We start from the raw sequence: 19,412 nt of genomic DNA on the forward strand, positions 1-19,412 counted from the left end.
CACATTTTGGTCTGAAGCAGCTGAGGATTTCTGGAGTCTTTGAGCTATAGGGAGAGGATGAATAGGCTGGGGCTATTTTCCCTGGAGGGTCAGAGGCTGAGGGATGACTTTATAGAGGTTTATAGAATCATGAGAGGCGTGGATAGGATAAATAGTCAAGGTATTTTTCCTAGGGTGAGCGAATCCAAAACTAGAGGGCATAGGTTTACGGTGAGAAGGGAAAGATATAAAAGGGACCTAAGGGGTAACTTTCTCACACAGAGTGTGGCATGTATATGGAATGAGCTCCCAGAGGAAGTGGTGGAGGCTGGTACAATTACAAATTGAAATGGTATCTGGATGGGTATATAAATAGGAAGGGTTAGGAGGGATATTGGCCAAATGCTGGCAAATGGGATTGGATTCACTTAAGATATCTGGTCAGCATGGATGAGTTGGACCAAAAGGTCTGTTTCCATGTTGTATATCTCCTTGACTCTAAGTGGGTCAATGGTGGGACTCAGTACACAGTAAAATATGTTGTCACAAGCTTGGAGGGCCGAAGGACCTGTTCCTGTGCTGTATTTGTTCTTTGTACTATCAGAGTAAAACTGCACTTTTCCAAACACGTTCACCATCCCTGATATTCTATGAGCCTCTGCTCATGTGTTGTATGACCTTGACCAGGGTAACACACGATTGAATTCACAGGCTGTGAGTGATCCAAGTGTCAGCATGTTTATTATTAGGGCAAGCAGATTGAACCTATCTGAGGCCAGAGCCTTGGGGGCAGCAATCTCTCTGAAGATCAGTTTACGTACTGTTGCAATATGACTTGTTATATTTATTTAGTGTATGCGCCTTGGCCCCAGTTTCCCTATGTTTTAACTGCAAGCCAGGAACAACTTCTATTTAAGACATTAACCATTTCCCTTAGATCCAGACCCTAACCCAAACCCTATTATTGATTTAAAAAAAGAGACTTTGGCTAAAAGGTAAGTGATATACAGAGGAGCCCTGATTATTCAACCTCCTGTTATACATGGTCGTGATTCTCTGCCAACTGGGCTGATGGAAGTTTGGGATTCAGATCAGTCTGTACAAGTCTTTCCAACTGGGCTGCGATATTCAGTCTGATATGGTGTACACTTTGGTGAATCTTTTGAGCTGTTTCAACCAAGTTCAAGTCACCATTTAGCCCTGTCCTGTACCCAACGAATCAAGCATGCTTTTCAGAATTTTTCAGGTTAGATTAAGTAGAGTGAGCCATCAATGTTCAGACCAGGGATTCCGAAATGTTTTGACTTGGTCTGTTGCTATATTCCCATCCACAGCTGCTCCAAGTTTGCTCAGAGGCTGGAGTTAGTCATTTATCAGGAGGGTAGTCAGTGAGGATAGTTGGGATCAGTAATAGGACCATTGGCTTTGTCTGATCGACTTAGCGACTTAGATTGTAGAGGGCACAATTTCAGAATTTGCAGATGGAGTTATTGGGAACCATGAGGAGGACAGTTTGGATACATTGTTGAAATAGGAGAAAGTGAGGACTGCAGATGCTGGAGATCAGAGCTGAAAATGTGTTGCTGGAAAAGCTCAGCAGGTCAGGCAGCATCCAAGGAGCAGGAGAGTCGACGTTTCGGGCATTCTTCAATTCCTGAAGAAGGGCTCATGCCCGAAATGTCGATTCCCCTGTTCCTTGGATGCTGCCTGACCTGCTGCGCTTTTCCAGCAACACATTTTCAGCTACATTTTTGAAACAGGCAACATGAAGTTCCAATGCAGATTAACCTGTCCTCTCATTGAAGGGGCCCGCATTATTAGGGTGGTATCTCTATCCTGCGAGTTCTCCCTCCTCACATGGATACACATTGTTACCCAAGTAACTACCATCCTAGTGGAAATGAGACCACCCCTTGTCACCTTCCTCAGGACAAATATGAAGTGATTGAATGTCATTAGGAAAGTGTCAGCAGTGCAATGGGTTCATTCTTTGCCAGTTTCTGTGCTCTTTGGCCAAAATAGTGCCACTGACCCCATGGAGTGGCAAGTCACAGCCCCTGGGGCCTATCCCATTTCCCAACTCCTGATGAAGCAGACCACCATTTAATGAGAGGAAGAACTATCCTTAAGCTGCAAAACGCTCTTCCTCTTTTCTGTACCATTATCTGTTATGATAGGCAGAAGAGAGGTGCCTCTGTTTTCACGGGAAGTGAGACTAACTGGATTGCTAGTCAAAAGAACCAGCACATGTTGTGAGCCAAGTGACCTGCTTTGGTGACTATTTGATTATTCTGTGACCAGGCCCCAAAATTGGAGAATATGGCCACTTATGAACATGAAAGTGAGGAAAAAGCGTAGGCCACTCAGCCATTTGAGCTGCTCTGCTATTGAGTAGATCACGATTTTAACCTCAACTCTACATTCCTGCATGTCCTCAATAGTTTTTATTGCCTTGGTAATCAAGAACCTATCTCCCTCTCCTTCAAAACTTTGAAGATTCTGCGCCCACTGCTTCTTGAGGAAAGGAATCTCAACCCACCAAGAGAAAAATGTTTCCTTATCTCTATTTTAAATGGACTCTCCTTCAATTGAAGTTATAGAGAGATTAGGTTACCTACAGTGTGGAAACAGGCCCTTTAGCCCAACCAGTCACAACCAACCCTCCAAGGAATAACCCACCCAGACCCATTTACCCCTAACTAATGCACCTAACACTATGGGCAATTTAACATGGCCAAATCACCTGACCTGAACATCTTTGGACTGTGTGAGGCTGAAATTGAACCTGGGACCCTGGTGCTATGAGGCAGCAATGCTAACCACTAAGCCACCTAGATAAGTCAGCGGTTGGATAGGCTGGTATTTTATTGACTGGAGCATAGGAGACTGAGGGGTGACCTTATAGAGGCCTATAAAATTATGAGAGGCATAGTTAAGGTTGATAGCCAACAGCTTTTCCCCATGGTAGGGAAAATCTAAAACTAGAGGGGATAGGTTTAAGGGGACGATACAAAAGGGTCCAGAGGGGCATCTTTTTCACAAAGATGGTGGAACAGACTGCCAGAGGTAGTGGTGGAAGTGGGTACACATTTGACATTTAAGAAACATTTAGACAGGTACATAGATGGAATAAGTATGAAGGGATATGGATCAAATCAGGCAAATGGGGCTAGTTTAATTGTACAAACTGGACAGCATGGCCAAGTTGGGCCAAAGGGCCTGTTTCCACACTGTAAACCTCTATGACTCGATGCAGTCTTATGTATATATGAAAAAATTCAGAATATGCACTCATGTTGAAGTTGCACTGAGTTCACATTTTTTTTCAGCATCACACCTAGCTGACAATTCCATTACTGTTTTTAAGCTTATCCCCTAACTGATTGTGAGCAGTGTTACATAGTTATATAGTACTGTATTTATGATGTTGTATATATTCCTTTCATTACCACTTCTGCTCTTAATGAATTCCACATTTGTAACACAGTTAGGAAGTGATTCACTAGAAGGTACATCAATCAGGAGCTCCATCTGGATTGTATTAGCGTCCGATTGTCTAAATTGAGAGAGAAATATCAGGTTGGGTATTGTACTGTCTAAGCAATATGACGTCAAGGAAAACTTCTGTTCCAGCGAATTTTTGGAAAAGCTTGATCAGCATAAGCTCTTCATAAATAAGATGCAGATTCCCCACCCCTTCCAACCTCCAAAGACATTACCTCAGCTTTTCCACAACTTGGTCTGCTGCTATAAAGTAATATTTTGGTTCGACTGAGTTGTGAAGGTGTCATCAGTGGACTGAATGGTGCCAGGCTTGACGATGGAGTCTGGTTGAGCTCATTAGCATTCGTTAGTAATACAGTCATCAGTCCACACCTGGGTGGGTGTTCTTGGCCTTCCTGACTGTTTTCATAGTGCAGCTCTCACAGAGTCTGTGTTGTCAGCCAGTCTTTCTGATCACTCATTTAACAGGCCTAACATGTTACCAGCTTTTGAGTTAAACAGAAACCCCAGAGGGGAGATTAAGGAAAGTTAAATTGTCAGACACTGCACATTCCAAATTTTTTACATAAAAGACGAAATGCTGGCAGTGATTAAGTTTGAAAGAAATGGATGCTTGAAAGTTCTTGGTTGGGACCTGCCGTTAGATCGGAGGTACACCTGAAACATTAACCCATTTTCGTCTGTCAGAGGCTGTTCAAGACTGTGTCTTTTTACTTTTGTGCTTTTTAAAATTGTGGACTGAAATGAGAAAAAAAAATTTAGAAAAACGCGGATTGCTGCATGGTTTGAAAGATGAGTAACCTGAAATTCATGGTAATCATTATTTAAATACCTGCTTAAACTTGCAATAATTGAAGTGTTTGCAGACGAACTGGAGACAAGTGTTATTTACATATGGAGCTTTGGTTGACAAAACAAAGTTGATTGGTCTGTGGAGTCATGAGCAATTGTCAATGACAAAGGATTTTTGCCTGCCATAGTCATATGTTTGTTTCTCCACCTCCTGATGTTGCCTGGCTTGCTGTGTTCTTCCAGCCTCCTGCTTGTTTACCTTGGACTTCAGCATCTGTAGTTTTTTTGTCTCTTGAAGTTAGGAATAAGATACAGAGAGAAGTGATTAGATATCCATCAACTCAGGAATGTTTCTCTGTTGTCTGCAGTCAAATTCTACTTTAAACCGGAAGAAACCCAGTTTATCTTTCATTCATCAGTTGTTGTAAGCTGAGACTTTCAATTAATGTCAGAGACCTTTTGTAAGTGAAGCAGCCTCTTACAAACCAGTGGAAGCTTTTGGACAAGGAAGCTGAGAAGAAACTTGATCAGCAAGTGCCACCTCAATGAATCTTGTGAGCAAAGAGGATTGAATTGCTTTTCCAATTTCCCATGTGTATTTTTTCCCTGTCTGTCTTTATGTGCATGTGGTGAGTTCATAAGGGGATTAGAATTTTAATTAGTAGAGTTCTATGCTAACAGTTTAGAACGGTTTACCTGTAGTTACTGTTTAGAACTCCAGATACTTGAATGCACAATGGAAACCAGCATACGTCGGTGCAGAAACAAGGGAATGCTGCGGTATCAAAGGTGCAGTCTCTCAAATGAGTCATTAAATCAAGGTCACATCTGCCCACTTGGTAGTAATAAAAAATTGTGGCATAATTTGAACAAGAGCAGGGAGTATTCCTGAAGGCCAGGCCTCTTGTAATAAATACTTCTTGTTTAGAATAGAAACCTGATCTGAGATTTAGATCAACCTTGATCAGAAGTTCATGAAATTGGGATTTTATGTACCTTCTAAAATCTGTGAGCAAGTTTGATTTCCAGTGTACTTCCCCGGTGACTTGTGACCCTTCCTACAACACCTCATGATCATTTGCAACCACATCCACAACTGTTAAGACCCAAAGCTAATGGAATGCTAGCCTTTATATCTCGAGAACTGGAGTACAAGGATGTAAACGTTATACAAAACCCTGGTTAGACCCCACTTGGAGTACTGTGAACAGAAGGCAGCCCACCTGAGGGAGGACATATTGGCCTTGGAAGGAGTACAACATAAGTTTAAGAGGCCTATTTTCTTGAGAATTTAGAAGGTTAAGAGTGAACTGATTGAGTCTTCAGGATATTAGTAGGAAAAGAGAGGGTAATTGAAGTTAAAACAAAGAACTGTGGACGCTGGAGAATTGAAATCAAAACAAGAAATTAAAGAAGAAACTTGGCAAGTCTGGCAGTGTCTGTGCAGAGAAATCAGAGTTAATGTTTCGGGTCCAGTAATTTCTCATCAGAACTGTTCTTTGGACATTAATTCTACTTTCTCTTCACACCTGATGATTTACTCCAGCAATTTCTGTTTTGTAGTTAAAGATAAAACATTTCCACTAGTTGGGTGATTGTAGAACTTGGAGCCACAGGCTGAGAATTAGGGCCAGACCATTTAAAAGAGATGTTAGTAAGCACTTCCACAAATATAGGGTGGTAGGTGTTTGAAACTCTCCTCTACGATTGGAGTGGATGCAGGCTCAGTTGTTGTTTTAAATCTGTGATAGATCATTTTTATTAAGCAAAGGCATTAAGGGATATAGCCCAAAAGTGGGGTTAAGCCACCAATCAACCATGATCTGGTTGAATAGTGGATCAGGCTCAAGGGGCTGAATGGCGTACTCATTTTCCTATATTCCTAAAAACTCTGGCATTCCCTCCCTGCCTTGCTTTCTTCCATTAAGACACTTCTTAAAACCCATTTCTGTGACTAAGCCTCTGGTCATCTGACCCAATGTTTCCGTGTGTGTCTCAGTATCACATTTTATTTCACAATGTCCTTATGAAGGAGGTCTTGGAGTGCAGGGCTAGGCATCCCAGGTTCAAATTCTAGTGCAGAACATGATGACCACAGAGGGTGCACTTGTAATCCAGCCAAACATGTTGATTGTCAGCCTGTAACTCCTTCCAGCAAACCTGTTGGCAAGGGCTAAGGTGGGGAGGAGAGTTCCCTAGTCAGCATCCTGCAGAAAATACTACTGTACTTGACCATGAGCATGGACTAACCTAATGGAAGTCTAGGCCCAAAACTTGGAAACACAGACTGGAGTTAACACAGACAGGCTGAACAATCTTATGAAGCATCTAAGCGTGTCTTACTATGTTAGTTGCACTCAACAAATGTGGGTTGTAGTTTAATTGTTCAGTCCCTCTAAATCAAAACTTGACATCTCTAGATTACTGGAATTTTCTTATATTTATCACCTCTTATCTTACAGAAATTCAGAACAACCGTTCAAAATCAAACACTCTTACAGAGCTATAGTGTAACATAACAAAGTGTTGTAGATTCATTGTAAAATATAATTGCAATCAGAACCTAATACATCGGGGCAGCAAAGAAGAGTCAGATTTCTTTGAGAAAATTGTCTCTGTCCATTTCACTTTCATGTTAATCGGGACCTGATGTGTATAAATTGCACAGTGTCAGTATGATTCAGTGATGAAGCACCCTCCATTCTGAATCAGTAGTTTGTAATTTCAAACCCCACTCCAAATACTTAGTGCACAATGGAAACTAGCATATTAGTGCAGAAACAAGGGAATGCTGCAGTGTCAAAGGTGCAGTCTGTCAAATGAGTCATTAAATCAAGGCCACATCTGCCCACTTGACAATAATAAAAACTTGTGCCATAATTTGAACAAGAGCAGGGAGTATTTCTGAAGGCCAGGCCTCAATCTGAAACAATTTACTAGAATGCTACCTAGATTGGAAGGTTCGGGCTATAAGAATAGGCTGGGAGTTTCTTCCCTGGACCGTAGGAGACCTTATAGATTAGATTAGACTTACAGTGTGGAAACAGGCCCTTCGGCCCAACAAGTCCACACCGACCCGCAACCCACCCATACCCCTACATTTACCCCTTACCTAACACTACGGGCAATTTAGCATGGCCAATTCACCTGACCCGCACATCTTTGGACTGTGGGAGGAAACCGGAGCACCCGGAGGAAACCCACGCAGACACGGGGAGAACATGCAAACTCCACACAGTCTGTCGCCTGAGTCGGGAATTGAACCCAGGTCTCAGGCGCTGTGAGGCAGCAGTGCTAACCACTGTGCCACCGTGCCGCCCATCTATGAGATCATGAGAAGCATAGATATGGTAGATAAGTGACAACTTTTTGCCATGGTAAGGGAGGGCATATGTTTAAGTGAGAGGGGAGAGGGGCAAAAAAAAATGCACAGAGAGGCATTTTTTTATTGCACAGAGGGTGGTGTGTGCCTGGAACAAACTGCCAGAGGGAGTAGTGGAAGCAATTACAATTTCATCATTTAAGAAACATTTAGACAGGTACAGAGATAGGATAGGAATGGAGGCATATGGACCAAATACAGACAAATTGGACTAGATTAAATTGTGAAACTGAGCAGCATATGCAATGCTGGTTGAAGGGCCTTTAGTCTTGATGTAAACCTCTATGACTCTATAATCAATGCCAAAAGCTTGTGATTTGGTGTTTTCTTTCAGTGCTGCTGATAGAATTGTACTGTATGTGACTTCATTGCATCACTTTTGATATCATGACAGTGACAATGTGAGTGAAGTGTAAAACTAGTCATGGTAAATTGAAACAGTTCACTTTACATCTAGCATTGATGTCAATGCAAAAAATTTGGGAAGAGTTGGAAAACAAAGTCCAAAGCTGCTCCAACATTTCAAAACAATACTTTGTTTTCTGTCAGTAAATTTGAATGTTTTCTTATTGTGAAAAGTGTGATATGAATGGAAGTACTTTCCTTTGTCATCAGACTGCACATTGTGAGAAAGGTAGAATATGGCTTCTTTGTACAGAGAGCGCAGTGAATGAGGACTTGTGTTCATTTATTCATTCCCAAATAAAAGAAACAAACCTAGTGGATCAAAATGAACTCCCTGTTTCATTGGAACATCACAAAGAGCTCTTTGTGTTACAATTAATTGTTAGTATCTCTGCCATCTCAATTATCTCATATTCCCACCATCCAGTGTGACCTACAGATGCTTTCTAATTATTGAATTATAATATTGCGGAGGAGTTTGAGAGAGAGCAAATCAAACTTTTCTCAGGAGAATGAATTCAACAGAAAATCATTAATTCCCACAATTTCCCAAAATCAAAGTGGATAAACCCCTCCCATCTTCCACTTTTCGATGTGGCTTTGAATTATAATATGCAAATTTGAAAAGGAGATGCGGCTTTATCTCCCAGTCACGTGAACCAAGGAAAGAAACGTGACCCTTACTCTCCCTTTCCCTTGTTTGCCAACCGTGTTTTCGCTTTAACGAAGTGCAGTGACCTGGTTCGGATAAGATAACTCGAGCTAGCCATAGAGGTCTTTGTGAAATAGGCAGAGCAACATCAACAAGAAAATATAGCCTTTGTTACAAACTGTAAAAACAAGATACTTTCAAGTGTTGAAGTTAGTTTGTTTTTGAAAAGACACACTACTGGAAATTTCCTCATAGATGTCCTTACTCAACCTGCAGAATGCCAATTAAAGAAATAAGCAGACTTTGGAGATTCTGGACTTATGTTAAAGCAAGTTTCCCCCCTCCTTAGTTTAAGGAATAGGGATCAACTTATGAAAAGCAAACCTTCTTGAAGTACCTGATTTTATACTATGTTAGCTGCATCAGACAGTATTCTAAATCAATCATTCAAGCACTAAATTAAGAGAATTTTGAAACAATCTGTAATTTACGGATGATTTTTCCAGTGAACCACTAGATAAGTTCAGAGGAAAGGAACTCATCATCAAGTGCTTGCTTCCAATCCTGAAAAGTATCTTATTGTTGAAATTTATATTAACAGTAGTATTTGAACTTCAGAATTTATAAAGGGAAAGTTTCAAGAAATATGAGCCAGCATCATATTTTTATATCTGTTATAGTTAGTTTTGATACGGCTAAGTGTTACATTGTTGTGCTTGTTCTTCTCAAATAGGAACCATACGAGGTGCTGTGTTAAATATGACGTTCATTTCGCAAGATCAATACTGGCAGCCTATCTTTTTTCATCTGCATTGTGTAATAAGTGCTTGTTGATGGTTCTATGTATTTTTGTTGCCTTGGTTTGTATTTAAGTTGTTAGGTGTAGTCCAATCTGTAGGTTATTTTAACTTACGTGATTTTGACTTGTATGTACTGTGTAGCAACGTATGGTGTTGTATGATAATTGATGGTATCTGTGCAAAATTGTCTTCTGTGGTGATGGATGATTTGGACGTGCTGGTGTTGGACTGGGGTGTACAAAGTTAAAAATCACACAACATCAGGTTGTAGTCCAGGAGGTTTATTTGGAAGCACTAGCTTTTAGGAGTGCTGCATCTTCATCAGATGGTTGTGATGGTCTTGTTTGCGAATGAGTAATTTTCTGTGACAATATTTCAATAGATATTACTGGAAAAAAAATACATTCTGTCAAAGCTCTTAATCTTGCAGTAAGCATACATTTACAAGAATAGCGATATAAAGAGGAATAGCATTTTACACTGAATTCTGAGAAAGAGTTACTGGACCCGAAACATTAACTCTGATTTATCTCCAGATGCTGCCAGTCCTGCAAAACGTTTAAAACAATTTCTGTTTGTGTAACATTTTATACCATATGAGAAGACAGAGCTTATACAGTATAAATTGTTATGCCCTTTAATATTGGTAACGTGCATGCAAAGGTTCTAATGAGCAGAAGACAAAAAACTTTGTAAAATGTGTTATTTTTAAGCAAACCTCAAAATATTCTATTATCATATTAATAATTTGGATGTTGTTTTAATGAGGATCCTGGGCAGAATGGAGAGAAAGCAACTATTCCCCTGAGTTGAGGAGTCAATCACAAGGGAGGCTTTGAAAATGAAAGGTTGGAGGTTTAGAGGGGAGTTGAGGACGAACATTTTCATCTAGAAGCTGGTGGGTGTCTGGAATGCACTATCTGGGAGGGTATTAGAGGTGGGTAACCTCATAATCTTTAATACGAACGTGGATGAGCAATTGAAATGTCATACCATTTAAGGCTGCGGATGAAGTGTTGGAAAGTGCGACCAGTGTAGATTGAGCGTAGTTTTGGCAGTATGGACCCGATGAGCCAAAGGGCCTCTTCTATACTGTATGATTCTATAATTTGATGATTAATTGTTATCTATTATGTAATGTTGCATTGTGGCTTTATTGGTTTAAACAAAATGCAAGCAAATGGGTCTAGGTCAGATTGGGACAAGTGGTCAGCGTAAACAAGTTGTTCTGTTTCTGTGTTGTATGACTCTGTGACTCGATCTCGTGATTACCTGTTGATGTATATTTTAGTGTCACCTTGTTTGTATGAGATTTTGTACTTATTGCCTTGAACACATGCACTAACATATGAAGCATTTGTGTCTTTTTTTTCTGGGGGGAGGCGAGGTGGCGGCTGTTCTTGTAAGATGTGAGAGAGAGAAGACATGTGACTCTAGCATCCATCCTCAGTTCACCTCTGAGTGATTTCTGCAGTTTGGCAACAATTCAGGCAGCTTTGGGATATTGGCAATTAAAATTGAGAGTGCTTCAGTAAAACCTATTTCTTATCCAAAATGGAATTCTATCAGAAAAAATCAGTTTCCACACAGGTCACAAAGCAACAAAGTTAATTATGAATCTAGCTATAATCTTTCACATTTAACATTGCCAGTTCTACTTTCAAGCTTAATATTACGGAGTTATATTTTTTCATCATATGTTCTGTCCTGTTAATCGACTCTCAACCATTCCAGTTCCTTTTGAAGCAGTTCAGTCTAATAATGCGTTAAGAAGTTACAACTCTTTTATGTCTTGCTTTTTGTGGTCATTTGTGTCAATAGAGGTTAGCTGTGCGCAAAGTCCAAAATCTATCTTTCTTCATAGTTAAACTCTTGCATCAAGTGGATGTTTCTCCTATTATAGTTCTCAAAGATGTTGTCTCTGAAAAGCAAACCTCAGAAAACGTCTCGGTGTGACCAGTAAGATGTCACATCTCAGCAAAGCAAAGAAATGATGATTGGTAATAATCCTTGATAGCCATTATTAGTAAGTATGCAAATATAGAGGAATGAGGCAACACAGATGGCTGTTCAGTGTTCTGCAGGCAAACCTCAAATTAAAACTCAATCTTGTACAAGATTACTAATTATGTTCCTGCCAGTACTACAAAGCGAACTAAGAAATTTGTGGAATAATTTCTTCATGCTATTTTCAGTCATCATTTTCATGTTTCACTTAGATCTGTATTTTGTGCTAGAAAATAAATATAAATGTAACATTAAAAAAGACTCAAATTAACCATAAAATTGATCAAATCATGTTAGAAACACCTGGCCTTCTGACTAAAACTTGCAGCCTGAGTCAGAAATGCAAATTTGACCTAACTGCCACAGATTTGCAATCTTAGTGAGCAAATGTTGTGTATGGAAGAAAGAGAAATGAGTAATAAATTTATCACTGCATTTACTGAAGTATCCTAAGCGTGACTCCTGTCAATCTATATTGGCAGTTTGCGGCACTTGAGAGAATAGGTGGTGTCCCAACAATGGAAAAGTTTACACACAGCACTGTGCTAATGGAAACTACCTAGCTTGGATTTGGACATTTTTACTTATGTTGATTCCTTTCTGTGCATGCCAGAATCCTTGCTGGCCCAGCAGTCCTACTTTTATAACAACTACAAGAACCTATCATAGATGTCAGGAGGTAGGAAATAACTGGGCTGTTCCTGCTTCTGAGCAGAAATACAGTGAGAGGGAAGGCAAAGTCAAAACTCACATGACACTGGGTTATAGTCCAATAGGCATATCTGAAACCGCAAGCTTTCAGAGCCCCCGCTCCTTCCTCACAGCTAGTGTGAGGAATACATGGGCACAGAGTTTATAAGTAAAAGATCAAAAGGTCAGTGACTTGAAAGAAATTCAGGGATTTACATATTAATTAATCAAAACCTGCGCCTTCATTCTAACTAATTAAAGACTTAAAAGCCATCTAAGTTTGCTCAATACATTCGCATGAGTTTTATGACCCTTTGATCTTTTACTAATAAATTCGGTGCCCGAAGTACTGTCTCTCACTAGCTCCTGAGGAAGGAGCAGAGGCTCTGAAAGCTTGTGGTTTCAAATAAACCTGTTGGACTATAACCCAGTGTCATGATTTTTGACTTTGTCCACTCCAGTCCAACATCAGCACCTCCACACCACAGTGAGTGGGAATGTTAAGACATGGCAGTTGTTGGGAGATTGAGATCCAACATCAGGATTATCTTTGGTCCTGACCAGCCAAGATATGAATATGGCTTACATGTTCTAATTTATATTGAAAGGGTGGTTAATGGACAGAGGATGCCTTCATATGCAATTAGGGATAGAGGTGAGTTCTGGAAGTTGGAGGACCATTACAGGTCCCCCAGGTACTAAAGGAACTGCAGGATGTTGATTCTCATAAAAGTTAGAAGGGGCACCTCAAAAACTGAGGCATTTTCTTCACACTTCAAAATTGGGACAGCTACAATACCATCTTTGTGGAGGGGACGTACTATTGGAGACATTGGGTAAACCTTTCTGGCATTTCTACACCAGATAGCAACTATAATTGACAAACTATAAGTCAAGGATTGAAAAATACCTCTAACATAATAATGGAGAGAAAAAGTACTTTCTAAATAATAACTGAGAGAAAAAAATTCATTTTTTTCCATTAGAAAATGTTGCAAATCCTATGGGATTGAAAGATTTTTTTCCAAACCTTACGTGAAACCCAGGGTTCCAAAATGAATGATTATAAATAGTTGGGATGAGGGTTTTGGGGTAAGGAGAAGAAAGATAAAAAAAAATCTGCTTGCATCTCAATAAAGTGTTATAAAGTGAGCAGCATTGCAAATCTCATTTCTGTGAGGCTAGTGATATCTGTAGGATATGGAATAATTTAATCTTCAGTCAATTGTATGATGTAATTTGCCACTATTCAGCAACGGATAGACTGCTGTCAGACTGCATTGGGACATCAGTAAGTTACAGAAGCAGGATTCTAGGTCCCTGATATTCATTAGCTGTGTGGTAAGAGGCCTAGTGATCCATGTTTAAACAAGCCAACCAAAGATATGAGCAGGTGAGCCCCCAGTATCACATGGAAAAATTCAGAGCCAGTTGGTCCCGGATTTGTGCTTTATGCTCCTTTTGGCTAAGGATGTAACAATTAGTCACCAGATGGGAGAAATTAGCCAGGTTTATTTCTCTGACTGCTAGCTGGTGAGCCAAGTTTTGTGTGAATATTAAGCAAGATCAAGGCTGTGTTCAGTGGTACCGCTGCTCAGTTCCACTCCTGCTGAGAAAGGTTTTGGGTGGAGATGTTTTGTTTAAGAGAAGGGGGGGATAGATTGAGTTAGTCGTAAAGTGATGATACATCTGAACTGGAGAGTACTCAGTGTGGGCACAAAGGGGCAGGAAATGGCCACAATCCCGTTTCCTAGAATTCATACTTTTTATGAATGTGTGAAAAAAAAGGTGAAGAAAATATTTATGTCTTTGATGAAGAATTACTGGCAGAGTAAGAGTATAATGTATATAATGTGCATATAAGGTCAGTCTGACGTTAATGACCATTGGTTTCTCTTCTGTTTCTTCAGGTGCGACCTCTGCCCCATGTTTAATTTTCATCTTCCCGGCTGTCTTCTACATACGGATAATGCCAAAAGAAGAAGAGCCAATGAGGTCACTTCCAAAAATCCTGGTATGTCAACAGAAAGCAAATCCCAAACTGAGGTGGCGTGTCACAGTAGACTGAGGCAGTCCAAGTTGCTTTGGCAACAGTCACGCCTTGGACTGGAGCATTGTGTAGTGATGAGTGAGGCTCTGATGACTTTTCTGACCCATGGTTGACCAGAAATCTTTCCCATTCTTACTGCTGGCTATTGGCGTGTTCTGGAAGGATTTGATGGTCAAAATGTTTGGCCGCGTTACGAATGCACCCTTCTTGGTCATGAAGGCCTCAAACCCAATCTTCTGGCTAAAAGACAAGGGCACTACCCACTGTGCCACAAAGCCCAAAGGCACAAAAGCTGTTCTGTATGGAATAATCGGTTTTACTGCATTAGCTCGTTAAACAACACTGACTATTGATTTATGTTCAATTGATCTTCTGGAGTTTTGTTTTCAACTACCTTATTGACATGTCTGACACAGTTAATTCTGTGCTATTAGTGCTGAATGTTTCTCCAGTGTTTTCACCTTCATTGGTCAATTCAGGCAGGACCGCAACCTGTTGTTATAACCATTATCCGTTGTCCTGCATTGAGGCTTATTGACAATGAAGGTTGAAGAGGCAGCAGACACAAGGATACTGCTGAGGATACACATGAATAGCCACTGCACCCTTAACAGCAGGGGGAGCTATTGTTAAGGGGGCAAATATGCCCTGTATATTCTTTAATCGACCCCACTTGGCATGAGGCATACAAAATGGCACTCAATACCAGACTTCACCTTCTATCCAGGAAAAGAAAAGACACTCAGTGAGATGGTGAAAAGGGCGCTATCTACAGGAGCCAGGCACAGACTTAAAGGGCACCTAAAATATATTCTCTGGCCCACCTATTTGCTTCCCTAGCTCCATCCCATCCTTGGGCCATTTTACTAAAGACCTATTTTTGTGTGTAACATTTGCCCATTTTGCAGCTCCTGAACAGTGTGATCACAGATATCATCGTGCTTTTTAAGCAGTGTGAATTTACAGCAGACTACGTGAATCTCAGAATTCAAACAGGCAAGATAGGAACAGTATAAGGGCAACATGTTTGGATTTTGGTCAGCAGCAGTTTTAGGGAAGACTTGTCAGGATGCAATGACAGAATGGCTGGGCGATTGTCAGATGCCACTCCTGAGGCACAGTCAATGTTTGTTGGTTTGTTAACACTGTTGAAGGCAAAGGGCAGAAGACGATATGAACTGAATTGAGCATGAGCATCATGGTGACTCAGTGATTAGCATTGTTGCCTCACAGCACCAGGAACCCAGGTTCAATTCCACCTTGGGTAATGGCCTGTGTGGAATTGGACATTCTCCCTGTGTCGAGTGAGTTTCCTTTGGGTGCTTCAGTTTCCCCCCAAATTCCAGGTATGCGCAGGCAAAGTGGATTGCCCAGGATGTGCTGGCTGGGTGGATTAACCATGGGAAATACAGGATTATAAGGATGAAGTGGTTCCAGATGGGATCCTCTTCAGAGGGTTGGTATGGACTTGATGGGCTGAATAGCCTGCTTCCACACTAGGGATTCTGTGTTTGTTGGAGCAACGAGGTAAATCCAACACAGGTACATGCTGTCAAACACAGAGCAAACCTTTTTGGTTCAGCTGTCCTCCCATCTCACTGGATAGGACTGGGGAAGGGAAATGTAAGCACAGATTGTACTGGCCTGGAAAGTGTTGTTATTGGAAACCTAAGTTTTAAAATGTACATTTGAACAATACGACTTGTCCGGACTGACACAAATAGATAGTTGCGTGGCAGATGTAGATGGGTTTTGGTTACTAAGGACGTCCTGATAATGAGTTTATTGCATCATTCTGTTCATATTTGTTTTGCTGTTTTAAAGGGTTTTTTTTTAATTATGTGATGTTTGTTCCTCTTTTTTTCAGCAGTGAGTGAAAATACTTTACAATTAGACCGCATAGGAGAGGGTGAAGACGAGAATTATTAAAATAGAATTCAGGAGAATCTTTTTTAGCCAGTATATAATAACAAGATCACAGGAAAAGGACACTTTTGACCTTAGTTTGGGAGAATGAAGCTGGTCAGGAGGTAGAAGTATCAGTTGGAAAGCACTTAGTTGTAGTGTCATAGAGTTGTACAGCACATAAACAGACCCTTCGGTCCAACTCCCTGGGCTAACCGGATATCCTAAAGTAATCTAGTACCATTTGGCTCATATCCCTCTAAACCCTTCCTATTCATATTCCCATCTAGATGCCTTTAGAATGTTGTAACTGGACCAGCTTATTCCATGCACACACCACTCACTGCATGAAAAAGTTGCCCCTTAGGTCCCTTTTAAATCTTTTCCTCTCACCTTATTCACATACCCTGGGACTCCCCTACTCTGGGAAAAAGACCATAGCTATTCACCCTATCCATGCCCCTCATGATTTTATAAACCTCTATAAGATTTATAAACCTCAACCTCCGATGCTCCAGGGAAAATAGGCCCAGGGTCTCCCTATTGGTCAAAACCTCCAACCCCGCCTTGTAAATCTTTTCTGAACCCTTTCAAAGTCAATATCATCTTTCCTAAAGCAGGGAGATCAGAATTCAAAACAGTATTCAGAAAGTGACCAAACTAATGTCCTGTACAGCCACAACATGACCTCCCAACTCTATACTCAATGCACTGACCAATAAAGGCAAGTGAATCAAACACTTTCTTCATGATCCTGTCTACCTGCAATTCCACTTTCAAGGAACAATGAATCTGTGCCCCAAAGTCTCTTTGTTTGGCAACACTCCTGAAGAATGGTCCTGCCTGTCGATTCTCCTGCTCCTTGGATGCTGCCTGACCTGCTGTGCTTTAACCATCAACACATTTTCAGCTCTGATCTCCAGCATCTGCAGACCTCACTTTTTACTCCTGCCTGAAGCATCAACTCTCTTGCTCCTAGGATGCTGCCTGACCTGCTGTGCTTTTTCCAGCACCATGTGTTATCAACTCTCTCACTCCCCAGGACCCTATTATTAGATGTATGAGTCCTGACCTGATTTGTCTTTGGTGAAGTGACCATAATTCAGGTAGCTTCAGGGTACTTATGAAAAAGGACTAGGTCAGATCAGGAATAAAATTTCTCAAGTATGGGAAAGCTCACTACCAAACTGAAGTGGATTGGAAACAGTGTACCAGGGATATCATGGCATAGCGGCAATGTATCTGAACAAACAATGCAGAGGTTCAGACTTACAGTTCAAATCCCAACACATCATCTGATAGAATTTGAATTCAATTAATAATCTGGAATTGAAAGCTAGCCTTAGTAATAGTGATATTTTCGACTGTTGTTAAAACACATCTTTAGAGAAAGAAATCTCTCATCATTATCTACTGTGGCCTATGTGTTACTCTACACCCACACAAATGTAGTTGAACCCTACCTGCCCTCTGAAAAAAAGGTGCAGCCCACTCAGATAAATGGCAATTAAGGATGTTCAAAAAATGCTGGCCTTGTCTGCGCCACCCCACTGCTCCCCCCCTCACCCCTCCTCCCCCCCACCCCCATCCCATTGCCAGGTCTGTGGTAGGCCTTCAAGGAAGTGATGTTGAGGGTTCACAACATGCAGTGCAGAGCCCACTGAATGTCAAGCGCCTTAGAGGGTACCAAAGGTGAGGAAAAGGAAGCTTCTAATAGATACCAAGCACTGAATACTATAGAAAACCTAAAGGTGTATAAGAAGTGTAGGTTTGAAATTATAAAGGAAATCAGGAAAGCAAAAAGAGCTGTGCAGAAGTACTTGTAAGTAAAGTTGCAGAAGACCCAAAGCTTTCATATACAAATGCACAAAGAGCAAGTGAATAACGAAGGAGAGAGTACAACCTATTAAGGATGATAACAGTGTGGAGGTGAAGGACATTGGTATGGTGCTTAATGAATACTTTGCATTTATTTTCACAAAAGAGAGGGATGATACCAACATTGCAATCAGATACAGCATGATACAAGTCCATACTTAGGAGGGGGTTGGGGATGTATTCAATTTCAACCCTGGAAGTGCTGGCAAATCTACTGGACACTTACTGAACAACACCATAGCCAATTGTCTGATTCTGTCCACCCAAGAAATTGAATTGAATTGAATTTATTGTCACGTGTACTGAGGCACAGTGAAAAGCTTTGTCTTGCGAGCAATACAGGCAGATCACAGGGTTAAGTAGCATAGATAAGTAAATAATAGGTAAACAGTGGCAAAAACAAAAACACAGGTACAGACGAATGTTAAGAGTTTGTCAGTCCATTCAGTATTTTAGCAACAGTAGGGTAGAAACTGTTACAGAACAGGCTGGTGCATGTGTTCAGGCTTCTGTACCTTCTTCCCTATGGTAGAGGTTGTAGAAAAATATTGGATGGATCTTTGAGAATGCTGGCGGCCTTTCCTCAACAGCAGGCCTGGTAGATGGATTCTACAGATGGGAGGTTGACCTTTGTGATTGTCCGGGCCGAGTTCACCACTCTCTGTAACTGTCTCCAATCTTGAATGGTACAGTTGCCATACCAGGTAGTGATACATCCAGACAGCTCCTTTGTGTCTAATCATATTGCTGAAGCTTGGTTGATACAGGTCAGCAAAAATTGCATGTTAAGTCTGAAAGTGCCACATAACATATAATCCTTAGTTGATGAGCATCGTTTATTTAAAACAATGAGGGGTTTTGACAGAGTACTATTTCCGTGGTAGGAGAATCTTAATAATAGGTAAAATAATTGTCAAAAACTAAGAGGGAGGTGAAAATACTTTTTTTTAACAGTTATTTGTTATGATGTGAAATACAGTGCCTGAAAAAGTGGTGTAAGCAAATTCAATAGTAACTTTCAAAAGTAATTTGGAAATCGACTTAGAAAGGAAATATGGGAAGATATATAGGAAAATATGAGAGAAATTGGATAGTTCTGTCAATATTCTTCTTCTGTCTGTGTCATTAGGAAAAATTTAGGAGGATATGGTCCAAATGCTGGTGAATGGGACTAGGTATGGATGAGTGGGACAGAGGGATTTGTTTCCATGTTGTAGGTCTCAATTATTCAATTTTATATAATACTACTTACGATATAAAGCGTTTGGTTGAACTGGTGTTGGATTGACGTTGACATACAGTCATACTTCCTAATTTGCTTTCTCACCCTTTCCCCACCCTTTCCATCTGGCAGTGTCCTGCATGTCT

The 19,412-nt window shown here is 40.7% G+C and overlaps 1 protein-coding gene across 2 annotated transcripts in view; it reads left to right on the plus strand.

The window, feature by feature from the left end:
* LOC132822265 (sodium-coupled neutral amino acid transporter 3-like) overlaps window positions 1-19,412 on the plus strand; it is a 135,328-nt gene that overhangs the window by 110,795 nt on the left and 5,121 nt on the right. For both annotated transcript variants that reach the window (XM_060835411.1, XM_060835412.1), the window contains exon 15: window positions 14,122-14,225. In XM_060835411.1, coding sequence (XP_060691394.1) covers window positions 14,122-14,225 — 104 coding nt within the window. The remainder of the gene's footprint in view (window positions 1-14,121; window positions 14,226-19,412) is intronic.

The sequence above is a fragment of the Hemiscyllium ocellatum genome, chromosome 14 (assembly GCF_020745735.1).
Source record: "Hemiscyllium ocellatum isolate sHemOce1 chromosome 14, sHemOce1.pat.X.cur, whole genome shotgun sequence".
NCBI classification, from domain to species: Eukaryota; Metazoa; Chordata; class Chondrichthyes; order Orectolobiformes; family Hemiscylliidae; genus Hemiscyllium; species Hemiscyllium ocellatum.